Raw genomic sequence first — 25,826 nt, 5'->3', positions numbered from 1 at the left:
GGGATTCTTCCTCTTGCTCAGATTAAGAACCTAAGGGGGCATAGATTCAAATTGAAGAAAGACAGTTGTAGAATAAATATGCAGAAATTTGCCTTTAGCCAGCAGGTGGTTGATTGGTGGAACAAACTTCCATCTTTTGTTGTGGAAGTTGATAGCCTAAATAAATTTAAAGCTGAGCTGGACAGGAATTTGGAATGAATGGAGGGGTGAAATGGGAGGGTTTCTTTTTTTTTTTTTGGCTGATGCTGCATATCTTGCTTTCTTGCATTGTATGCCTCTGCTAATGTTAATTTGGATGAAAATATCATCTGATGGAAGTGCATCAGAACAGATAAGAACAAGTAAACTGTCAGTATATAGTACATAATATTATATAGTAATGGTATCCCATTTCTATAATACTAAGATATTTCTCACTGCATTAAAAAATTTTACTGCATGCCTGAAACCTTATGGTAGCACTAGGGTTGCAGAACACTAGAAGAGTAATACAACTTTCATTTAGGTTGTCATTTTGAAATTTAGCTATAGTGATCCAGCTCTAAGGAAGCTGGAATTAAGAGTTTGTACTTACCTTAAAATATTTTTGATTGCTTCTATTTATTCAGATTAAAATTAATTTCAGAGTATTTTATCACTGTGTCTATTGTTTGAAACCCTTCTACAAGAATATGAGCCAGAACTGCTTTACCATTTTAACTGCCATGATATTTTTCCGTAAGTAAAAGCAAGCAGAGTTTTTTTGCATTTGTGATACTTTTTTTTTTGTTTCATATATTTATAATATTTTCAAAAATAATATTAAAAGAAAGCAAATTTTTTTAATTGATTATTAAATTACTTCATTGTACTTGATAGCATATGTGTCCACTACTAATCTGCTTTTCAGGTAGAAAGTATCAGATTATGCAAAGTTTATTTTAATATTTGTTACTTAGGCTTTAACTATTTAAATATATGTTACTTAATGGTATGCATGCAATAAGCAGCATGCATGGGAAAATATATGGGGTTATACACGATGTAAATATAAAGTGGGGAAAAAAAAGAATGATAGAAAGGGTATGGAAGGTAACAAAAAAATGTATAATTAAGAGATGAATAATTAAAAAATTCATAAAATAATTACAAAATTGACAAAATAAGGATGTTGCCACATGATTTACAAAACCAGCCTCTCGTCAGGTGTCAGTGGCCAGGATTTTAGAGATGACACTATGAAGACAAGAAATTAAAAATTGGAATCAACAACAGAAGTTTATAGAAACATATAACTTATTGGTCTAATCCAAGTAAAGGTAAAGAGATTTGAAAAAGTAAAAAGCAAGTAGCCTTGGAAAAAATAACTTACATTTAGATTTACGTTTACTCAGAGACATATCAGGAAAAGGTGGGTACATGATTGTAATGTTGCCAAATGAGGTGTAAAGAGAAGAAATCATGGAGGCCACTAAAGCATTTTATACCAATAAGAGATATTGTTCAAGGTTTAGATCAAAATGTACATCAGATGAACTGATGAGCTTAGTGGCAAAGAAGAAAATTGCATTGGATGATTATCAGGGGATACCAAGTCCTAAAATAAATATAAATTAGTCTGTAATCAGGTTACTTGTGGGGGGTTGGGGAGTTATGCAAACAGTGGAAGATTATGAGAAGTCTTTGGCTAAGAATGCAAAGAAAAGTAGCAAAAAATTCTTTGACATTAAAAGGATAAATTATCATTTCCAGAGGCCCCCTGGATATGAATGGCATAATTATTGTTAATGCTGTACAGATTGCTGATAAACTGAATAAATATTTTGAAAATATTTATTCAGTTAAACTCATGAAAAGTTAACATTAGTTGAGGCATATGATGCAAGAACAGTAAGCTTATAAATAAAAAAAAAAAAAAAACCTTATTTCACCCATCTGGTCACTCCATGTTTATCCAGTTCAGCCTTAAATTTATTTAAGCTATCAATTTCCACAGCAACAGATGGAAGTCTGTTCCAGCAATCAACTACCTGCTGCTAAAGGCAAACTTATGCACATCTATTCTACAACTGGCTTTCCTCAATTTGAATCTCTGCCCCAGGTTCTTAATCTGTGCAAGCAGAAGTATCCCATAGAATTGAGTCTGCTCAAACCATTCAAGGCTTTATACACCTAAATTAGATCACCTCACAGGTGCCTAGTCTCCAGATGCTGCAACTTTCAGAACTTAAGCATTTCTTTGTAAGCTTTATTCTTCTCATCCTTTATTCCTCTCACCAATCTTGTTACCCTTCTCTGTATTCATTCTAGCAACTCTACATGCTTCCTAAAATGAGGCCTCCAAACCTGTACGCAGTACTCAAGGTGTGGCCTGACCACTTCCTTATACAAGGGGATAAACATCTCCTTGTCTCTGCTAGAAAAATTCTTATATATCATTGACAAACTCCGTGACCTGCTCTGGCAGCCTGTGTGCACTGTTCAGAGAACTTCATATCTGACAGCACAATTACCCCAATGTCTTATTCATTCTCCACCTCCCTGAGTGTAGTACCACACAGTTGGTACCCCTTTTTGAAGTGCTTTGCATTTGTCAATATTAAACTTCAGTTGCCACTTCTCAGCCCATCTGCCTAACTTTTCTAGATCCTGTTGCACTAGCATACTGTCTTTACTGTCATTAACAACCTTTGTATCATCTGCAAACTTGAACATTAAGCCTGATATACCTTCATCGATATCATTGATAAATACACAAAACAACGAGGGGCCCAGCACCAAACCCTGGGGGACTCCGCTAATAACATTAGTCCACGTAGAGCAGTGTCCATTTATTACCACTCTCTGCCGTCTCCCACTCAACCAACCCTTTATCCATACTGCTCCAAATTGTACAGCAGTCTTTCATGTGCAACAGTATCAAAAGCTTTCCTGAAATCCAAGTATATGATATGAAAATTATTTTTTGCATCTAGTTCCCTTGTGACCACATCATAGTGTCCAATCAAATCAAACAAGACTTCCCTTTAACAAAACCATGCTGTGTCTGAATTATTACTGCTGTCTTGTCTAGGTGATCGTGTATCACATTGTTTTTAGGTACAGGGTTATCAGAAGTCTGTATAACCAGAATTGGGAGTTAAATGATTTTATAATAATGGAAAGGAAGTTGGTAAAAAAACTGCTGCAGCTAAAAGTCAACAGAGCACATGGAGCTGATAGTATCCACCCAGTTATATTAAAAGGAGTAAAAGTTGGAAAAGAGGTAGTTAAACTTTAGTCTTAACAATAGCAGGTGCATAATTTTTTTTGAAGAATCACTCATTCACCCAGAAAAAGTAACTGATTTTATAATCTTAAAAATTGTTTTCTTTTTTGGTGACACTTATTTTCAATCTGTTATGAACACAACAGAAAAATTCATTTTTTAATATTAAAAACATATTGTATCTTATATTTTTTAAAATAAAACTCCCTCTGACATGCTTTAGACTTTCATTTTGTCTGTGTTGTTTATCACTGCTTGTATTTGAATGGTAACTTCCCTGTTGCTATGTGGTTATGAAAATATTGCTATTTTTAGAGTGGTTGAGAACATAAACTGTAAATTACAAAGTGATCTTCAACAATTGATGCCATCCAGACACTGCAGTAAAATCTGAAATCAGCACATCAGCAATGGAATTCTCTGATAAAATTACTACAGTAAATTCTTCAATAATTGTATATGAGAGATGCCACTAATTTAAATTTTTTTTTTTTTTTGGGTTTTTTTTTTCAATAATTGTCTTGATTAGGCTTAAGAAATTTTGTTATTTTATTTTTTATGGCCAAGCTTCTTCAATAACAAAACAATGATATAGATTGAAAGTCAAACCACTAATGAAAGAAAACTGCTGTTCTTGTTGATATCACTTAAATCACTATTTTAATTTTTAAATTTAAATTGTTTTTGATGCATACCATATGTTGTCACATCAATTGGAGGGTTAATAATGAGTGAATCCTTTATATTCAGTAGAAGTCCCTACAGCTTGGAGATATGTAATTTCTCCTATTCACGAGAGTAGTTCAAAGGATCATGTAGATAACTATAGACCTGTAAGTGTGACCATCTGTGCCAGAGAATATAACGGAGTTAACAGTTAAAGAAGTAATGTAAGATCATCTTAATGGGAATGAAGCCATAAGGCATTCAGAGGTTGATCATGCCTAACCAATCTGATGAACCTCCTGTGACGTCATCACAAAAAGGCAAAGAATAATTTTGATATTACATACTTAGATGATTTCAATAAAACTGTTGTAACTGTGATTGATTGCTGTATAACTTGGCACAAGGTAGCATTAGGGACAAGTTACTACTGTGAATAAAGGGATGGTTAAGTGACAATGAGTTGCTATAAATTGCCACTGCTCTTCTTGGGCTAATTTGATGAGTGGGAGACCACTGGGGTCATTGTTGGGTCCCTACTATTTTTAATATTTATTAATGGTATTGATGTAACTATTTTAAATTTGCTGTGATACAAAGCACAATGGTTAATGACAGTAATTAGGATATGCTACTTCAAGAAGAGCAGATAAGCTAAGTAAATAGGCTCAAAAGTGGCAACTGAAGTTTAACATTGATAAATACAAGGTACAGCATTTGGGTATCAGTTATTCTGGAATGACATGCTATTTTAGTACCACCAAACTCAAGATAGTTTATTAAAGAAAAATATCTAGGGATAATTGAACAGTCTGATATGAAATTTTCTCAGCAGTACAAGCATGTATCTATAACAGCCCATTAGATTTAATGATATACTGGAACTTTGTGATCAGGGACAAAGAGATAATTAACCCATTGAACACAACTGGTTATACTGTGGTTATACTGTGGATATACATCTAGAATACTGCATACAGGTTTAGGAACCTCATTTTAGGAAGGACATAGATCTTTTGGAAAGAGTGAAGAACAACAGGATTGGTTGTGGACACAAAAGGATATTCTTACTTAGAAAGGCTGAGCTTCTGTAATTTACAATCTCTGCGAACTAGGCAGTTTCTATGTGGTGACCAAATTGAAGTGTATTGGGCTTTTAAAAGTATTCAAGTTCACTAAATGCTGATGGCATATATACCCTTTCTCAAATGACATGCAAAGATATATAAATTTGAATTGAAAAGGATGGCTGCACAATAGATGCACTGAAATTTGCATTTTGTAAAAACTTAATCGATTTTAGAAATAGCATTTACACCTAGTGTTGTGGAAGTAAGTATTTTGAATAAATTTAAAGAAGTTTGGGATAGTCTGATTGGACAAATAAAGCAAGTTTTTTTTTCTCAGTGGTGCTCTGTAAGCTCTGCTTCCTTTCATCATATCACTAATTCTAATTCTTGTTTCATTTTTTTTCATTTTTTTTATCAAAAGTGACTAATTAGGTGGTTTTATTTTAGATGTATGTATACAGACAAAAAATTTCTGCACACTGCTTTTCTCTCTTTTTTTTACTTAAAATATGTTTTTTAGCATAAATGTATTCAATACATACTTCTTTTCAGATTGAAAATAGCTGTCAAGTGGCTTATGAGAGCCTTCTCTGGTTACCTTGCAACAGACCAAATTCTGCTTCTTTGGGATAGGATACTAGCCTACAATTCTTTGGAAATATTGCCAAGTAAAGTTATTGGTTGCATATAAGTTCATGTAAATTGAATGTAAATTGAATGTAAAATATAAGATCAAAAAGTTCTAAGACTGAATTTGTTAAAAAAAAATCTGAATATTGAATAAAAAAAACTTTTTTATTTTATTTTTTTTATCTAGAATATCAAGACTTTTTACAGTAGAAGGCTTGGTTATTTTTATATATCATTGACAATAAGTAATTTTTATCATCTATTTCTCATGATATCACTTTTTGAATAAATATCTTCTATTTCTTTTTTAAAGAAATCAATCTAAGAGACTAGAAATGATTGTTGAAATATGTGATGAAATCGCTTTATTATGAAGTTGGTGATGAAATGTTTTGTTATGAAGTAGGATATTAGAATAGTGCAAGTGTTCAAAGATGGGCATGTATTGCTGTAGGTAAATGAGATGTATGTCAAACCATACCCATAATAGAGCCATTATCTGGGGTAATTATTAAATAAATATTGAATATATAGTATACAGAATATATATTCAGTATATATATTGAATATATATATAGCCTTTTGAGAGTTCATATTATTAAATGTGGTTGCCAAACATGCATGTGCGATATCATAAACATGGAAAGATTATACAAATTCTCTGTACCCAAGTTTTTAACAGCAGTTCAGATGAAAGCAAGAATTGAACTTTCAAAAGAACTGATTCAAATTTATGATCACGATCCCAATATCTAAAAAATAGAGATAGGAGAAATGTGATGTTTTCTTTATGTTCTTATAATAGTATTAGTATTAGTATTGACCATAATAGTGCAAAGAAAACATAGGCATTTGCTGCAGTGGCAGAAAAAAAAGAAAAAGAAAAAAAAACTGTCAGTCAACTACTTGTGGAGGCAACTTTTCCAATAATCAACACCTTTCTGGCTAAAAGAAAACTGTCTACAATCTAGTCTGAATCACTTCCCCTGTAATTTGAATTTATGGCCACTAATTCTGGAATTCTTTTTAACTGTGAAAGTTCTGCTTTCATTTTACTAACCCTTCTCAGAGCCTTATAAACCTCAGTCAGGTCTCCTCTAAGATGCCTTGTTGCCAAGCTCTTTAGCCCACACTTTTGAACTCGCCTCATATGGTTGCCAATTTCACTATATGAGTTCCCATGTCTGGATCCTTTTGAAGTCTCCCTACTTGGACACATTATTCAAAATGAGGTCTTATAATTGCCTTGTACATTGTTATTATAGCCTCCCTATCTCTACAGAATATTGTTTGATAAATCATTGATAGGGCACTATGGGCTTTCCTGGTTGCCTATTTATGCTGCTCAGAGAACTTCATATCTACCCATATCATAAGATCCCTTACTTCCTCTATTGTTTTTAATTCAGCCGTACCAGTTGTATAAGTTACTTTGGAGTTGCTATATCCCATGGGTAAAACCTTGAATTTTGCTATATTAAAACATGGCTGTCACTTTTCTGACCATTCTTAAAACCTGTTGAAGTCACCCTAAAGGAGAACTGCTTGGCACTGATTATTAATGACTCGACCAATTTTTACATCATTGCAAATTTTGACGTCATGCCCTTTTTCCCTTCTATTTCAATGTTGTTTATGAAAATCAGAAACAACAGCGGTCCAGGAATCAATCTTTGTGGGACCCCCACTTTTGACATCACACCAATCTGAAGAATATCCATTAATCACAACCCTCTGCCTTCTTCCCTATAGCCACCCTGCAATCCACCTTAAAATCTTTCCATTAATCTCCAGCATTTTCCAGCTTATACTGAAACCTCTTGGGAGAGAAGTCAAATGCCATGCTAAAGTTAAAATAAACTATGTCAAAATTGTTCCTGACATTTAGCTCATTAGTAACTGTGTCAAAGTAGCTTACCTGGTAAGCTATTTTGACACAGTCAAAAATAGCTTAAACATGATTTTACATTAACAAAACCATGTTGTTGTCTGTCCTTCAGAATTCCATTTCTATCTATCCTGGATTGCACACTTAATCATTGCCTCCAAGATTTTTCCTACCACTGTAGGAAAAACCTTCTAGGTTCTAAGAGAGAAGTCTGTAGTTACTGACTTCACTCTTAGAACCACCTTTACGTATAAGCAATACATTGGCACTTTTCCAATCCAAAAGAATCTCTCCAAAATTCAATGATGCCCTCATAATTAACCACAGTGGCCCAATACACCCTCTGGTCATCTCCCACAAAATTACTGGTTATATGCCATCAACTCTAGGAGCCTTACTTGCCCAAAGGTTTTTCTAATAATCAGTCGTCTGTAATTTCAAAATCACTGATTTCAAAACACTTGCACAACCTGTCCTCAATATGAAGGGTCTTTCATTAGTAAAGACCAATGCAAAGTATCTATTCATTTCATCAAGGATATCAACTAGGTTATCTAAGACTTTCCAAAACCCAGTACACAAGAATCTAACATGATTCATTTTATTCTTCTTTGTATTCACATACAGGAAAAACTCTTTGCCAGTGCTGTCTCACACTCAGCCTTGGCCTTCTTAACCTTATCTGTGGTATTATCACAGATCAACCTTTGGCTATTGTAGGCTTCAGTACTTTTCACTGCCCTGTAACTTTTCTATGCTACCTTTTTTTCCTCTATCAGACTGGCCAGGTCCATATTCATTCATTTCAGTATTCTCCTCGTGCTGTATTTTCTTAGTGGTATATATGCATTCATAGCTTCTTTGATTATTACTTTAAAGGTATTCCAAAATTCGAATGTATTTGAGCTCCCACTAAATCAGCCCAATTAATAGATGCTATGTAGTATTATACTCCTCTTTTCAGAAATTAAAACTGTGCATTTACTTTTAACTACTAAGAAATCTTTCTTCATCTACCAACTAAAGGCTGCATGGTCATTACTTGCCAATGGGTCCTATACTGTAAGCCCTGGGATGTCAACTGATTTGTTGAGCAATGATAAGGTCTAGAATATTCTTATCCCTAGTATTTTCTCTAATGTGCTGGTGCAAATAATAATCATCTAGTTAAAAATTTTGTTCCCCATGATGAGTTTCCCTCTGACTTATTCCAGTCACTTAGGAGCAGATTGAAGTTACACATAACAAAACATTCACACTTGTCTTCTTATTCCATCTGCATATAGAGAATTTCATCATACTCTTTTCAATGCTTTAGACTGTAGATTACTCCCACCCTCATTATACCTTTAAAAATTTTAAAAAATGCCTTTATTAAAAAATAAAAAATATCTTATTATGCCTTTATTCGCAGGCCGGCCATAGTTAGAACACCGGACCGAACCTCTAGGAGGTTTCTGGATCCGCTAGTGTATAATCTTGCTACCTCTACTCTGCCAGATAGTGACTGGAGGGAGTCCGAGTAGTGTACATGCGGGGAGCATTGTCGAGGCCACGTTATGTCCAGGATCTGGGTATATTCTTACCATGTGTACGCCATATTTAAAAATTTCATTACTTCATACAGCATGTCCCACCCACTTTTTCTTACTATTGAATACACCATGAATCGTCAAACTAATAGAGCAAGCTTATCTGCAAAAAGATGTAAACCTCCCAAGCACTTTCCTAATTCATTTCACAAATATACGTGGTCTCAATTCTAATCTTAACGATGTCCATTTCCACTTGCAGTCTGCCAAACCCCATGTACTTTTTCTGACAGAATCTTAGTTATCGGTTATTCAACTTCTGCTCATCTCAGATGCCCAAATTATTCGCTGTATGATTCCTTTCGCCTCAAAAGTGGTACTTGTGCATATGTCCGTTCTGATATTCCCTGTCAGAGACTTGGCAATTTGGAATCTACTCTCTTTGATCTTCTCTGGCTTAAAATCTCTCTACCTCATTGTGTAAAATTCATCTGTTGTCTCTACTGTTCTCCCAACTTCACTAATCACTTGGAGCTTTTTGACTTCCTCTCTTTGCTACTTGACTTTCTCCAGTCCAACTTTCCTAACAGTGAGGTAATTTTCCTTGGTGATTTTAATGTTCACAACTCCAGTTGGCTTCCGTTTTCTAGTCACAGTGACCCAGCTGGTCGAGATACTGAGGCTTTTCCAATTACTAATGACCTTGCACAGATTATTCATCTACCTACAAGAATATCGGACAATCCTAATCATACAGCCAACACACTTCATCTTTTTCTCACAAACAACCCTTCTAAGTACAAGGTCGAAGTGAGAGGTCCTTTAGGCACTTCAGATCACAACTTGGTGATTGTCTCTTCTCCATTGGAGCCTTTATCTCAAGGGCGCCTCCGTAGCCAGGTGGGAAGGAGCAGCAGTGCGTACCACACGCTTCTTGATTAAACCGGGGTTCGAGCCCGTCACCACCAAATATGGAGGATGCGGAAAGGTCAAGGAATGACCACCGCATATTCCGGAGCAATATGGCCTTAGTTGCTAATGCTCCTAAAAACCAAACAACAACAGCCTTTATCTCATGGCTACTCCCAACCTCGTGTTGTTTGGCATTTCAAGAATGCAAAATGGGATGACCTGTGAGATTTCTTTTCTTCTTTTCCTTGGTAAGATTACTGTTTCAAAACTTCTGTCAACATTTGCTCAGATCATGTCAGTGAATTATCCTTGCAGGAATGGAATCCTTTATCCCACACTCCACTTTAAAATCTCGTCCTTTATCTAAACCTTGGTTTTCCAATAAATGTGCTAAGACTGTTCAAGAGAAGAATGTTGCATATCGTAATTGGCTTGTTTCTAATTCTTCGATTTCATTTTCTGCCTACACCAAAGCTCGCAACAATTTTAAAGCAGTTATTAATCACTCCAAACTAGAGTTTGAACAGGCTAAGGTAGAAAACTTGCTTCTTGCCCTAATGGTAGCCAAGCATTCTGGTCCCTTGCCAAAGCTATTGGCCACAACTTTTGCCCATCTCTGCTCCCACCTCTGTCCAAACCAGATGGTTCTGTTGTCACTTCAGCAAAGGATAAAGCTGACCTGCTAGCATCCCATTTTTCTTCCAGCTCATGTATTAAAGATCTTGGTAAAACACCTCCCACCATTCCCAACATGCTCCATTCAATGCCTCCTGTGGTCTTCCGTCGAAAGGATGTCAGAAGGATTTTGACGGATCTTGATGCTAAGAAAGCTCCAGGTCTCGATGGTATTTCTCCACTTGTTCTCAAAACCTGTGCTCCTGAACTTACTCCTATTTTTTGCCGCCTTTTTTCACTTTCTTATTCCAAAGGTGTTTTTCCTTCTGCTTGGAAATTTGCTCATATCCAGCCAGTTCCTAAAAAGGGTGACAAATCCCTCCCATCCGGTTATCGTCCCATTGCAATTACTTCTACTCTTTCTAAAGTAAGGGAGAAATTAATTAACTGCCAACTCTTAAACTACCTAGAAACCTTCCGTCTGATCAACGATCGCGAGTATGGATTCCGTCAGTGTCGATCCACTTGTGATGTTTTGGCTTATGTTACCCATTTATGGACTAATTCAATGGAAAGGTTCGGTGAAACACAAGTAGTTGCTCTTGACATCTCAAAGGCTTTCAATCGTGTTTGGCATAAAATTCTCTTAAACAAACTTCCATCTTATGGTTTGCCAACTGTTTTTAGTAATTGGTTATCCAGTTTTCTCTCTGATCGCTCACTGAAGGTGATAGTAGATGGCTCTCTGTCTTCTAACTTCTCCACTAATGCCGGTGTCCCCCAAGGTTCAGTTCTTTCCCCCACTCTTTTCCTCTTGTATATTAATTACCTTCTTCTATCGACTGGAAATCCTATCCATAGTGTTGCCAATAATAGCACATTGCATTCCACTTTCCATTTCGAGAAACCTTGCCCTGTTCAATCAGCTTCAACTTCTTGAAAATCTGCTACGAATTCCTAAAATGCCGATCTTCAGGTAATTCTCCAGTGGGCAAAGACAACTTAGTTGATTTCAACCCTTCTAAAACTCAGTTTTGTCTTATATCTCGCAAAAAGGATTCTTCTGCTCCTATGCTTATCTTTAGTGACACTCCGATTTCTAGGTAAAATGATATATCCCTTTTGGGAATTACCCTGACTTCTAATCTCTCTTGGCACAAGCACATTACAAATATTGCTTCCTCTGCATCTAAAAAACTTGGTTTTCTCTTTCGCTCTCGGCATTACTTTTCTTCCAAACAGCTGCTCACTCTGTATAAATCGCAAATCCACCCTGCCATGGAATATTGTTCCCACATCTCGGCTGGTGTTCCCAAAACCTCTCTCAGGCTTCTTGATTCCGTTCAGAAGAGGACAGTTAGGTTAATTAATGATTCATCTCTAACAGAGTCTCTCCACGTGCTGTCTCATAAACGTACTGTTTCTGCTGCATGCCTCTTCTACAGATACTTCCATGGGCACTGTTCTTCTGAATTGGCTTCTATAATTCCCGCTTTCTCTTTCAAAACAGTCCGAACATGTGCCGCCACCAGCCAACATCCATTTACTGTCCAACTTCAAACCCACAGAACCAACTTTTCATCTTCCTCGTTTATTCATTCAACTGCCGTTTTCTAGAACAACCTTCCTTCATACGTATTTCCTGAAAGTTACAGTCTACAGAAGTTCAAGTCCAATGTCAACAAATATCTTCTTTTGTCTTCTCAACCTCCAACCCAAGCACGGTACTAAGTACTATAGGTTCTAATGCCTCTCGTGTTTGGGGTTTATAAAAAAAAAAAAAAAAAAAAACTTTAAATTAACTTGAACCACACAGATTCTGTGCTGGCAGGCATAACTTTTAACTCAGCAAAAGTTCTTTTTGCACTTAGGCTGCTTTTAATAAGAAGGATGACCTCACCTCCTCCCTTGTATCTTCCTTATCTTTCCTAAATTTCATTATACTCCTTATAACATTTCATCTTGAAACTCATCATCCCCAATTTCTGGGTGGCACCATGTTTCTGTTGGACATATTAGGTCAACATTAGTTGTCCTAACCAGGAGTTTGAATTCACCCATTTTATTGACAACATTACTCAGGAGTTGTTGACATTACTGAGCCTACAGCTAGCTGGTAGTTGGTTGGTGGAACAGACTTCCATCCCTTGTTGTGGAAGTTGATAGCCTAAATAAATTTAAGGCTCAGCTGGACAGGTATTTCAAATGAATGGAGGAGTGAAATGGAAGTGTTTTTTTTTTTTTGGCTGATGCTGCATAAGCTTGCATTCTTGCATCATATGCCTCTACTGATGCTAATGCTACAGTAATGTCAACAACTCTTGTAATATCAACAACAATTGCTGTTAACACAGTTAAGACTAAGTATTCTTCTATAGAAGAATACTTAGTCTTAACTTACACAGACCCCTTGAAGTTATTTAGGCTTGTTTCCCTAGCTTTATCTTCCCATTCAGTTGAAATGTTGCCACCCAGAGAACATTGGCTGTTGCAGCAACAAACGAGAATTCTTGAGATGTGTGCAAACATTACTTTAACCGATATCATCAGATATCAGTTAAAGTGAAGGGTAACGTCTACATTACCCTTCTCCCTGCAACTAGTAGTTTCCCTAAACCTCTAAGGTATCCTCAATGGTACTTGGAAAAATCCTTGCACCACTTTTTGTTAAAATGAATACTCTCTGCAAAATACCTATAAGTATAGGTTACACTAATAAAAATTCTCCCAAAAGCCTTTACAGGTGGGGAGGACTTCTATCCAACAAATCATGTTTGTTTAATATTAGTCCCCACATGAATAATACTGCTCTATTTACACCCCTCCCTCTTAAAATCTGACAGTCTGTTGGTGAAATCATCAATTGTTGCTCCCAGCAAACATACCATGGTTCTTGTCCACCCATCTTTATTATAAAAAATGTTACCTATTTCCCTGACAATAGTCTCTCAATAAAACTAAATCATTTTCAACCAGAGCAGTATACATTGCCTATTCTGTTCTGGAATCTGAATCAGGGATACATCACTTATCAGTAGCATTAGTAGAGGTATATGATGCAAGAAAGCAAGCTTATATAGCATCAGCCAAAAAAAACACCTTCCCATTTCACCCATCCATTCACTCCAAAAGTTTATCCAGTTCTTTGAATTTATTTACGCTATCAACTTCCACAACGACAGATGGAAGTTTTTTTCTAGTAATCAACCACCCTCTGGCTAAAGGCAAATTTCCACACATCTATTCTACAATGTCTTTTCTCAGTTTGAATTTATGCCTTCTCAGGTACATAAGCTGAGCATGAGGAAGAATCCCATCAAAATTGAGCTTGCTCAAACCATTCAATGCCTTATACACCTCAATCAGATCACCTCACAGGTGCCTAGTCTCTAGACTCTGCAATTTACAGAACTTAAGCCTTTCTTGGTAAGAACCCTTTGTTTGTTCTCCTCACCAATCTCTTTCCCCTTCTCTGTACTTATTTCAGCTGCTCTACACCCTTCCTAAAATGAGGCCTCCAGACCTGTATGCAGTACTCAAGGTGGGCCACACCTTGAGTACTGCATACAAAGGGATAATCACCTCCTAATTTCTCCTTATCCCTGCTAGCAAAATTCCTGGATATCGTTGACAAGACACCATGAGCTGCTCTGGCAACCTGTCTGCACTGCTCAGAAAACTTCATATCTGACTACACAATTACCACTAGGGTTTTTTTCATTCTTCACTACCTTAAGTGTAGTACTGCACAGTTTGTAAGTTATTCTAGGGTTACTGCTACCCATGTGCAGTACTTTGCATTTGTCAATGTTATACTTCAGTTGCCACCTCTCAGCCCATCTGCCCAACTTTTCTAGATCCTGTTGCAATAGCGTACTGTCATTATTGTCAGGTAATGAAATACTGGAATCCCTGACAAGCTCCCAGTTACATTTGTTTCTAGGGCAGGTACCCATTTCTTCAGTGACTCAAATTCTAGTAATGCACCAAGTTTTAATTTGAGATCATTATACTCCTTACATTGGATGCAAAGAAAAGAATTGTCAGTTGAGCTTGATTTATCTGCTAGTCTGACCTTACAGTATATGCCACAGGCTATACAAGCGACAAACTCATCACTCATATGGAAATGCCTGCATGCATTTCCATCTGAGTTGTGATATCCTTTGCACAATTTATTGGAAGTGGACCTTATAACACCCATTATTTAGTGAAAATTTGAACTTAAGAAAGATTACAAAATTTAAATTTACAATATATTTTAGAATCTAAATTAACAAAGTATTTCAGAAATTAAACGGTTACCAATACTTTATCCATAGTGAAGTTAAAATTCATCAATCTAGGTTAGAATGAATTTACTTTAGCAGAAATACTTTAGAAAAGTTAAAAATTAAAATTACAGAATTACTGAAATAATATTTAAAAATTACAGAAATTAAATTTAAAGAAATTTTAAACAATAATTTTGTCTACCAGACACCTGATCTTAATCCCTTTAGTTAATATACAGCAGAGACAACTTAAAACTTCAACATTTTCCTTATTAAGAAAAAAGTTTCCTTATTTTTCCTTATATATTTCCCAATCTAACTTTAAAGGTTAGGTTAGGAAATAATAAGAAAAGAAAGGGTTAAACTTTAGGACAGGGTGCTCACTCTGGTGTATTCAGTTAAACTGGGGTTTTTTTTTTTTTTTTTTTTTTAATAGACTAATATTCGGCTAGTGAAAAAAAGGCTAGGTTAGTTTATGCCACTAATTCGGGGTAGATTCAAGCGAAAAAACTGTGACTGTATGTGATACCGAATCCAAAGATTACGGACACCGTTTTTTGCTTGAATCCATTCCAAATTAGTGACATAAACTAACCTAACTGAATATTAGTCTATTAAAAGAAAACCACAGTTCACCAGCCCCATAGTTTAACTGAATAGACTGGAGTGTGCACCCTCTTCTAAAGTTTAACCAAAGGGGAAAAAAAAGATATTTTATATATATTCTTCTTGGACTACATTTCACTTTACCTTACAGTAAAGTGAAATGTAGTCCAAGAAGAATAGTAATTATTAAAGCACTTTTAACTGAGTTTCAGTTGTTATGAATGTTTCTGCAGTGAGCTAAAAAGTTCAATGGGTTAAAAAGCTCAATCTGATCAATCTTTAGATGAATTCCTACTGTGGTCAGATTGAGCCTAATTATTATGAAATCAATTAGCACAACCTCTGGTTAAGCAAAGAGAACTGCAGCTCTTGTTAATGGCCATGGACTTATTTACTAAATGAAATGGGTGAGAAATTTTGATCATTAGTGAATTTCAGCTAATATTGAAAATACAAATGCTTGGATGATTCCAACTGCTGATTCAAGAACTAGGAGAGGTGAAAGGGATGGGAAAATAAGCAGTCAGGAAAGAAATAGGTGAGAATACTGAACTTATAAAGTTAGAATTATGTGACCAACAGTTTTTGTAAAATAATAAGAGAAGTTTACCTCAATATAGTACGTAGTTCTACATACGTACATGGCGCCTCCGTAGCCAGGTGCGGCAGTGCGTAGCACACGCTTCTTGATTAGACTGGGGTTCGAGCCCATGACCACCAAATACGGAGGATGCAGAAAGGTCAGGGAATGAACACCGCATATCCCCAGAGCAATACTCCTAAAAACCAAATAACAACAACAGTTCTACGTAGTTCTATCTACTATATTGAGGTAAACTTCTCTTATTATTTTACAAATATTGATATCAACTTAGAACATATTGAGCATTACAACTCGTCACCAACAATTATATTAGCAGGTAGTTGCATGGAAAGAGTAATTGGTTGAGTAATGTTTCTAATAGTTACAGTATACACTGCAAAAGGAGATAAGGTTGGTGGAATTCATATTGGTAAAAGATGTACAAATATTAATTTATTATTTTTTGATCACCCAAAGAATATAAATATGGTCAGAATGGGAGGGCTAAGGATAAAGTTATTACTAAATGAGCTTTAGGGGTAAAAATATATGGGAATAATTCTAAGAAATTATAAATGATAATTATTATAAATAATTTGGAGAAAATAAATGAGGATCCGTTTTGTTTAAAAGAAGATATAATTTGATTGAATTCTGAATTTAATGTTGTATGAATAGATCGAAAAAAATTAATTATTGCTGCTGGAAATATCCAGGTTAATAGGATTAGCATTAATTATAACAATAATAGTTATTATAATAACAATAATAATTCCTGTTTTAATCATTAATATTTATTCATGGTAGTGATAGATTTAAAAAGATAATGGTTCAAAATTTCCAAATAAATTTGTCAACATGAAAAGATATTTCAGAAAAATTTTCGATATTTAATGGGTTGGATTGATTGGTTGTATTAAAGAGATGTTCAAATTAGTATAATAAAAATAATTATGTTGTTTTTTTTAAAGAGTTTTTTTTTATGAAAACCCCAAACCCGAGAGGTATTAGAACTCAGTACCGTGCTTGGGTAGACGAAAGAAAATATTTGTTGACGTTAGACTTAAACTTCTGTAGACTGTAATTTTCAGGAAATACATGTGAAGGAAGGTTGTTCCAGAAAAAGGCAGTTGAATGAATAAACGAGGAAGATGAAAAGTTGATTCTGTGAGTTTTAAGTTGGACAGTAAATGGATGTTGGCTGGTGGCAGCATATGTTCGGACTGTTTTGAAAGAGAGAGCGGGAATTACAGAAGCCAATTCAGAAGAACAGTGCCCATGGAAGTATCTGTAGAAAAGGCATGCAGCAGAAACAGTGCATCTATGATACAGTGAGTGAAGAGACTCTGTTAGAGAGGAGTCATTAATTAACCAAACTGCCCTCTTCTGAATGGAATCTAGAAACCTGAGAGAGGTTGTGGGAACAATATTCCATGTTAGGGCGGATTTGTGATTTGTACAGAGTGAACAGCTGTTTGGAAGAAAAGTAACACCGAGAACGAAAGAGAAAACGAAGTTTTTTAGATGCAGAAGAAGCAATATTTGTAATGTGCTTTTGCCAAGAGAGACACATTTTCAAACATCTCTGGGATATCATCCTATTCCCCATAGTTCCTGGTCCTGAAACATAAAAGAGAAAAAGAGGCACTAAATTTCACACTGAAAGGCCTTTTTCCCTACAACATGCCTTTCACTCTCAGGAACTAAAAAGAGCTCTCTATCATTCCAAGGCAAGTGCTGTTGGACCAGATGGTATCCATTTTGAAATGCTTAACCATCTCTCACCAACATCTATGGATCGCCTGCTTGTTCTGTATAACAAAATCTATATAAAAAAGCAATTTCCGGATTCCTGGCGCATGGCATTTGTGTTTGCCTTTGCGAAGCCAGGAAAGGATCCTAAACTCCCTACTAATTACCATCCTATAGCTCTGACCAGCTGTCTGTGCAAAATCCTGGAGAGAATGGTTAATTTTCGGTTAATGTGGTATTTAGAATCGAATGATCTTCTCTCCAGCATCCAGTGTAGCTTCCAAAAAAACAGATCAACTCTTGATCACTTAATTAGACTGGAAACATCCATCTGGGATGCTTTCCTAAAACGTGAACATTTGGTGTCAGTGTTCTTTGACATGGAGAAGGCGTATGACACAACTTGGAGATTTGGCATCTTAAAAGATTTGCCTAGCCTTGGTCTTAGAGGGCATCTCCCCATTTTTATTAAAAACTTTTTAGCCAATCGATCTTTCCAAGTTCGTGTGGGATCCTCACTCTCTCGTCCCTTCTGCCAAGAGGAGGGAGTACCACAAGAATCAGTATTAAGTGTCACGCTTTTCGCCATCAAAGTAAATCCTATCACAGAACAGCTTCCTCCAACTGTAAACAGCACCCTCTATGTTGATGACTTTAGCATATTTTGTCAGTCATGCAACATGAGGGTTATTGAAAGACAACTGCAACAAGCCATCAATCGCCTTAATTCCTGGGCACTTGCTAATGGCTTCAGGTTCTCGCCGGAGAAGACCTTTTGCATACTTTTGTCGTAAGCGTAATCTTCATCCTGAACCTGATTTAAGGCTCAGACAAAATGCTATTCGAGTAGTGTCAGACACAAAATTCTTGGGACTTGTATTTGATAAAAAGTTGACCTTTCTAGAACATATTCGTCAACTTCATACAAAGTGCACGAGGGGACTAAATATTCTTAGCTCTCTCTCCTCTACGCATTGGGTAGCAGACAGGTGCACCCTACTACGTATTTATCGTGCACTTGTACGACCCAAATTAGACTACGGGGCCCAGGTATACTCCTCAGCCAGAGACAGTGTCCTTTGATGACTGGACCCTGTCCACCATGAGGCTATCCGTATCGCTACTGGAGCATTTCGAACATCTCCTGTCCAGAGCTTATACGTCGAAACAAATGAACCACCGTTATCCCTTCGACGTAAGCAGTTGTCTTTAAACCATGCTTTAAAGTTGAAATCCCTGCCAGACATCCTACATGGACATCCGTTTTTGAGCCACGTTGGGAAAACTTGTACAATATCCGTCAGACTGCCAACCGACCTTTTGGTATTCGTGTCCAAGAGCTACTCAGAGAGTTTAACATCATGGTAGACAAGGTTGCACAAACACCAATAGAAACTCTTCCACCCTAGCATGCTCATACCCCATCATGCGACTTTTCCCTTAAGAAATGGGTCTGAGACTCATCATCTATCTACCAGCAGCTCTATTCTGCCCACCAGGCTGGGCACTTCGACTTCCTGCCAGTTTACACAGATGGCTCAAAGTCTGAATTGTGCATAGGATCTGCTGTTGTCTTTCCGGACACTATAATATCTCAGCAGATTCTTCCTGAATCCAGCATATACACTGCAGAGCTGCATGCTATAGAGTTAGCCTTGGATCACATTCGAACTTGTCAATGCCAAAGGTCAATAATATATTCTGATTCTTTGAGTGTATTACAGGCTTTATTATCTTTGAGACTTCTGATTCTTTGAGTGTATTACAGGCTTTATTATCTTTGAGACTTCTGATTCTTTGAGTGTATTACAGGCTTTATTATCTTTGAGACACAACTCTCATCCAGTTCTCTGTCGGGTTCAGCAGAAGATACATTCTCTTCATGAATACAAGTTTGATATCCATTTCTGCTGGATTCCTAACCAGATTGGGATAAGGGGAAATGATTTGGCTGACACTGCAGCCAAATCAGCAGCTCCCACTAATAATCGTTGCCTGTCAGTCCCCTATACAGACTACAGGCAAATAATATGCAACAAGATATATTCCCAGTGGCAAGAACTATGGCATAGAGAGAGAGAACAAATAAATTATACCAGATAAAGCCTGTAATAGAAACATGTCAGTCCAGTCTGCGCAGGAATCGGAATGAGGAAGTTGTTCTTGCTCGACTCCACATTGGACACAGTCATCGGACACATTCGTTTCTGCTAAGGGCAGATGACCCTCCTATGTGCGAGTCTTGCGACACCATTTTATCAATAAAGCACATTTTAATAGATTGCGTTAATTTTACCCGTGTTCGCAATATATATTTTACCGTTTTTACTGATCTGACAGGCGCCTCCGTAGCCAGGTGGGAAGGAGCAGCAGTGCGTAGCACACGGTTCTTGATTAGACCGGGGTTCGAGCCCGTCACCACCAAATACGGAGGATGCGGAAAGGTTATGGAATGACCACCGCATATTCCCGGAGCAATATGGCCTTAGTTGCTAATGCTCCTAAAAACCAAAACAACAACAACAACAACAACTGATCTGACTGGGCCTTATACACTCAATCAGATTTTATCAGACAACGACCACGTGTCAGCAGTTTTTAAGTTTTTACAAGCTATCAATATAAGAATTTGACAAGGTAACCTTTTTAAAGGTTACCAGAATTTATCTTTGTTGACACTTTAATCTTTTCTTGGCGCTGTATAACCGTAGTCGTTTTTGTGCCAATGAAATCAAAATCAATCAATCAACCAAGAGAGATTAGAAGTAAATCCCCAAAAGAGATATATCATTTTGCCTAGAAATCAGTGTATCACCAAAGATAAGCATAGGAGAAGAAGACTCCTTTTTGTGAGATATAAGACAAGACTGAGTTTTAGAAGGATTGAAATCGACAAGTTCTCCAGTGGGGCAAAGACAACTTAGCCCCACTGGAGAATTACCTGGAGATCGGCATTTAAGGAATTGGCAGTAGATATTCGAGAAGTTGAAGTGTTTGAGCAGGGCACGGTTTTTCAAAATGGAAAGTGGAAATTCAATTTGCTGTCATCAGCAAAACTATGGATAGGATTTCCAGTCAATGGAAGAAAGTCATTAATATACAAGAGGAAAAGAGTGGGGGACACCAACATTAGTGGAGAAGTTAGAAGACAGAGAGAACTCTACCATCATCCTCAGTGGGTGATCAGAGAGAAAACTGGATAACCAGTTACAAAAAACAGTTGGCAAACCATAAGATGAAAGCTTGTTTAGAAGAGCAACTGCTTGTGTTTCACCAAACTTTTCCATTGAATTTGTCCATATATGGGTAACATAAGACAGAATATCACCAGTGGATCGACACTGACGGAATCCATACTGGCGATCGTTGATCAGACGGAAGGTTTCTAGTTTAAGAGTTGGAAGTTATTTGATTTCTCCATTACGTTAGAAAGAGTGGAAGTAATTGCAATGGGACGATAATTAGATGAGAGGGACTTGTTACCCTTTTTAGGAACTGGCTGGATATGAGCAAATTTCCAAGCAGAAGGAAAAACACCTTTGGAATAAGAAAGTGAAAAAAGGCGGCAAAGAACAGGAGTAAGTTCAAGAGCACAGGTTTTGAGATCAAGTGGAGAAATACCATCAGGACCTGTAGCTTTCTTAGCATCAAGATTTGTTAAAATCCCCCTGACATCCTTTTGACGGAAGGCCACAGGAGGAATTGAATAGCGCATGTTAGGAATGGTGGGAGGTGTTTTACCAAGATCATTAATACATGAGTTGGAAGAAAAATGGGATGCTAGCAGGTCAGCTTTATCCTTGGCTGAAGTGACAACAGAACCATCTTTTGTACTGATTAATGACCACTTTACAATTGTTGCGAGCTTTGGTGTAGGCAGAAAATGAAACTGAACAATTGGAAACAAGCCAATTACGATATGCAACATTCTTCTCTCGAACAGCTTTAGCACATTTATTGGAAAACCAAGGTCCAAGGTTTAAATAAAGGACAAGATTTTAAAGCGTAGTGTGGAATTAAAGGATTCCATTCCTACAAGAATAATTTCACTGACACGATCTCAGCAAACATTGACAGCAGAAGTTTGGAAACAGTAATCCGACCAAGGAAAAGAATAAAAGATATCTCGCAGGTCATCCCATTTTGCATTCTTGTAATGCCAAACAATATGAGGTTGGGAATAGCCTTGAGATAAAAGCTCCATTGGAGAAGAGACAATCACCAACTTGTGATTTGAGGTACCTGAAGGACCACTCACTTCATCTGTGTACTTAGAAGGGTTGTTTGTGAGAAGAAGATCAAGCGTGTTGGCTGTATGGTTGGGATTGTCCAGTATTCTTGTAAGTAAAATCTGTACAAGGTCATTAGAAATTGCAAAAGCTTCAGCATCTCGACCAGCTGGGTCGGTGTGACTAGAAACGGAAGCCAGCTGGAATTCTGAACATTAAAATTGCCAAGGAAAATTACCTCCCTGTTAGGAAAATTGGACTGGAGAAAGTCAAGTTGCAAAGAAAGAAAGTCAAAGAGCTCCAAGTGATTAGTCAAATTGGGAGAACGGTAGGCAACAGATGAATTTGACACAACGAGGTAGAGAGATTTTAAACCAGAGAAGGTCGAAAAGAGGAGATTCCAAATTACTAATTCTCTGACAGGAAATATCAGAACGGACATATGCACAAGTACCACCTTTGAAGCAAAAGGAATCATGCAGTGAATAATTTGGGCAATGAGATGAGCAGTAGTTGAATCAACTGATAACTGGGATTCTGTCAGAAAAAGTACATGGGGTTTGGCAGACTGCAAGTGGAAATGAACATCGTTGAGATTAGAATTGAGACCACGTATATTTGTGAAATGAACTAGGAAGTGTTTAGGAGTTTAGATCTTTTCGCAGATAGGCTTACTCTTTTAGTTTGTCAATTCATGGTGTATTCAATAGTAAGGAAAAGTGGGGGGACACATGCTGTATGAAGTAATGAAATTTTTGGATATGGCATACACATGGTAAGAATATACCCAAATCCTTGACATAGCGTGGTCCTCGACAATGCCACCCCCCCTGAATACACAGTACTCGGACTCCCTCCACTCACTATCTGGCAGAGTAGAGGTAGCAAGATTATACACTAGCTGATCCGGAAGTCTCCTAAAGAGTTACCAATAGGTTCGGTCCAGTGTACTAACTAGCTGCCAGCCTGAAAACACCATTTTAGAGCTGTACCCTCGAAATGTAAGGAAGATTGGATCTCGCCATGATGTTCATCGTACCCTCAAAAGTCATGTCATATTGCATGATGGAAGAGATGGGGAAGGGTTGACCGGGAATTAGTTCTGGAGACTAAACATGGGTTCCACCACTTCAAGCCTCCAATAAGCAAAGTGGTGGTATTGCACTGGTTGATGAGAGCCATCTCCCACCTAGTATTGCCTGGTAACACAGAGGGGCAGCATTCCTTCATGTGGTGTGGGCGCCACATCTTGACCCCTGCTTATGTCCGTTCATACCTGGGTGGTTACCCATTGTGCTTGTGCATGGATTTTATACCCAGGGTTACTAACAGTCCCACCATCGTGAAGGTGCAAGCAGAGGGTTTGGTTGTCACAGACCATCTGGACTTTGCCAAAATTAGGTCTACTTGACTTGAATGTCACACCGAATATCAGTTCCATCAGTGTTTTAAACTCCTAGGTAGCAAGTACAGCTTGTTTGGCATATCTGAGAGAATGTCTGTGACAACCTCAAGGACTGACGTTGCAAGGACTGATGTGGCAGAGTTTTTAATGACAGTATGCTACTCCAATAGGATTTAGAAAAGTCAGGCAGATAGGCTGAGAGGTGGCAACTTAAGTTTAACAATGACAAATGCAAAGTACTGCATATGGGTAGCAGTAATTCTAGAGTGACATACCAATTGTGCTGTACAATACTCGTGGTAGTGGCAAATGAAAATGACCTAGAGATTAATTGTGCAGTCAGATATGAAGTTTTCTGAGTAGTGCAGACAGGCAGCCAGAGCAGCTTATGGGTCTTGTCAATGATATACAGGAATTTTGCTAGCAAGGATAAGGATGTAATTATTTTTTGTGTAAGGCAATGGTCAGGTCACACCTTGAGTACTGCATACAGGTCTGGAGGCCCCATTTTAGGAACAATGTAGAGCTGCTGGTATGATTACAGAAAAGGGCAACAAAATAGCCCCAGGGACTCATATCAGGTGAGTATGGGCTGGCATACCCAGTGTCCTGAGCTGGATATCATCATTTCTTCTATTCTTCATCTATTTCTTGGTGATTCCCTTCTACTTCTGACTCCCTCTCTCTCAGGGTAATTCAGAATTTTTTTTTTTTTTTTTTTTTTTGGCTAGTGCAAGCATGAGCCTCAGGCTTCCTTGCACCATATGGCTAATTATAATAATAATAATAATTAAAGATTTGTGATAGCAACAAAGGGTTGCTCTTCCCAAGAAAGGCTTAAGTTCTGCAAATTGCAGCCTCTGGAATCCAAGCACCTGCAAGATGATCTGATTGAGGTATATAAGGCCTTAAATGGTTTGAGCAAGCTCATTGCTGATGAGATTCTTTCTCTTCCTCTGTTTATGCACCTGAGTGGACATATTCAAATTAAGGAAAGGCAGTTGTAGAATTGATATGTGGAAATTTACCTTGGTCAGCAGGCAGCTGATTGCTCGAACAAACGTCCATCAGTCATCAAAAAAATTAAAGGAAGTACTGGATAAACTTTTGGAGTAAATGGATGGGTGAAATGGGAGGGTTTTTTTTTTTTTTTTTTGTTGGCTGTTGCTCTGCCCACTTTATTTGGCCATACAGTTATTTGTTATATTCATCACAATCATTAGGGGGTGTTGTGTGTGTTATGGAGGTTTAATGGCGCATAACCATTAATTGCGTGTACACCAATGCTAGGAGTTTAGTAAATAAATTTGATGAATTTGAGGTATTGCTCAAAACATCGAAGGCAGATATTGTTGGGATATCAGAGACGTGGTGTCACACAGATATAAGGGATGCAGAACTGCAATTTGGGGAGTACGTCTACAGAAAGGATAGACAGGATAGGAAGGGTGGAGGGGTTATGCTATTAGTTAAGAAACACATAAAAACCAAGGAAGTGAAGCCAGTCGACATCGCTGGACAGTGCAGTGTAGAGTCAGTTTGGTGTGACATAAACATTGGGAGATCAAAATTGAGAGTAGGAGTGTGCTATAGGTCTAATGACTCTGATGAGTATAATAATGAACTGTACAGGGAAATAGAGTGGGCCAGTAAATCAGAGTGTCTTATAATGGGAGATTTTAATTTCCCAGATATTGACTGGAATTTGGGGGCTGGTTACTCGCACACTAGCAGGGCTTTTGTGGATTTATTGGATGATTGTTTTCTACATCAGCATGTTCGGGAGGCAACTAGAGGGAGTAATACTCTTGATTTGATTATCAGCAGTGATTCTTCATGCATTAAGAATCTGCAGATAAATGAACCACTAGGTGGCAGTGATCACAGTGTGCTGAAGTGGGATTTACTCAAAGAGGTAACTACCATTAGGGGTAAAGGGAAGGGTTATTGCTTCCGTAAAGGCGACTACAATGGACTGAGACAGTATTTAAATTCTATACAGTGGGACCAACTGATGATGTTACCAACAGCAAATTCAAAATGGGAAGCATTCAAAGAACTTATCTTGGAAGCTACTAGGCTTTACATACCAACTAAGAAATATTGTTCAAGGTTTAGGCCAAAATGGATGTCAGATGAACTAATGAGGCATATGGCAGAGAAGAAAAATGCATGGGATACATACAAATTAACACATGACACAGAAGCCTATGATAGATACAAGTTGATATGCAACCAAGTTACAAAGGAGGTTAGGCAGGTGAAGGCAGATTACGAGAAATCCTTGGCAAGGGATGCAAAGAAAAACAGCAAAGAGTTCTTTACTTATGTAAACTCTAGAAGGAAGGGGATGAATCAGATTGGTCCACTTGATATTGATGGGTCAAGTGTTGATGATCCTGCTCAGGTAGCTAACA

General features: G+C 37.3%; 1 protein-coding gene across 1 annotated transcript in view; it reads left to right on the top strand.

Annotated features, from left to right (window-relative positions):
- The window catches only part of LOC150089580 (TBC1 domain family member 19), a 456,806-nt gene that overhangs the window by 335,420 nt on the left and 95,560 nt on the right, over positions 1–25,826 (top strand). The window contains exons 15-16 of the mRNA XM_090390037.1: positions 626–717; positions 5,536–5,651. Of these exons, the coding sequence (XP_090246163.1) occupies positions 626–717; positions 5,536–5,651 (208 nt within the window). The remainder of the gene's footprint in view (positions 1–625; positions 718–5,535; positions 5,652–25,826) is intronic.

The sequence above is a fragment of the Mastigoproctus giganteus genome, chromosome 2 (genome assembly GCF_048544385.1).
Source record: "Mastigoproctus giganteus isolate SK-2022 chromosome 2, ASM4854438v1, whole genome shotgun sequence".
Lineage (NCBI taxonomy): Eukaryota > Metazoa > Arthropoda > Arachnida > Uropygi > Thelyphonidae > Mastigoproctus > Mastigoproctus giganteus.
The sequence above is the reverse complement of the archived record's forward strand: the minus strand, read 5'-3'. Positions and strand labels throughout refer to the sequence as shown.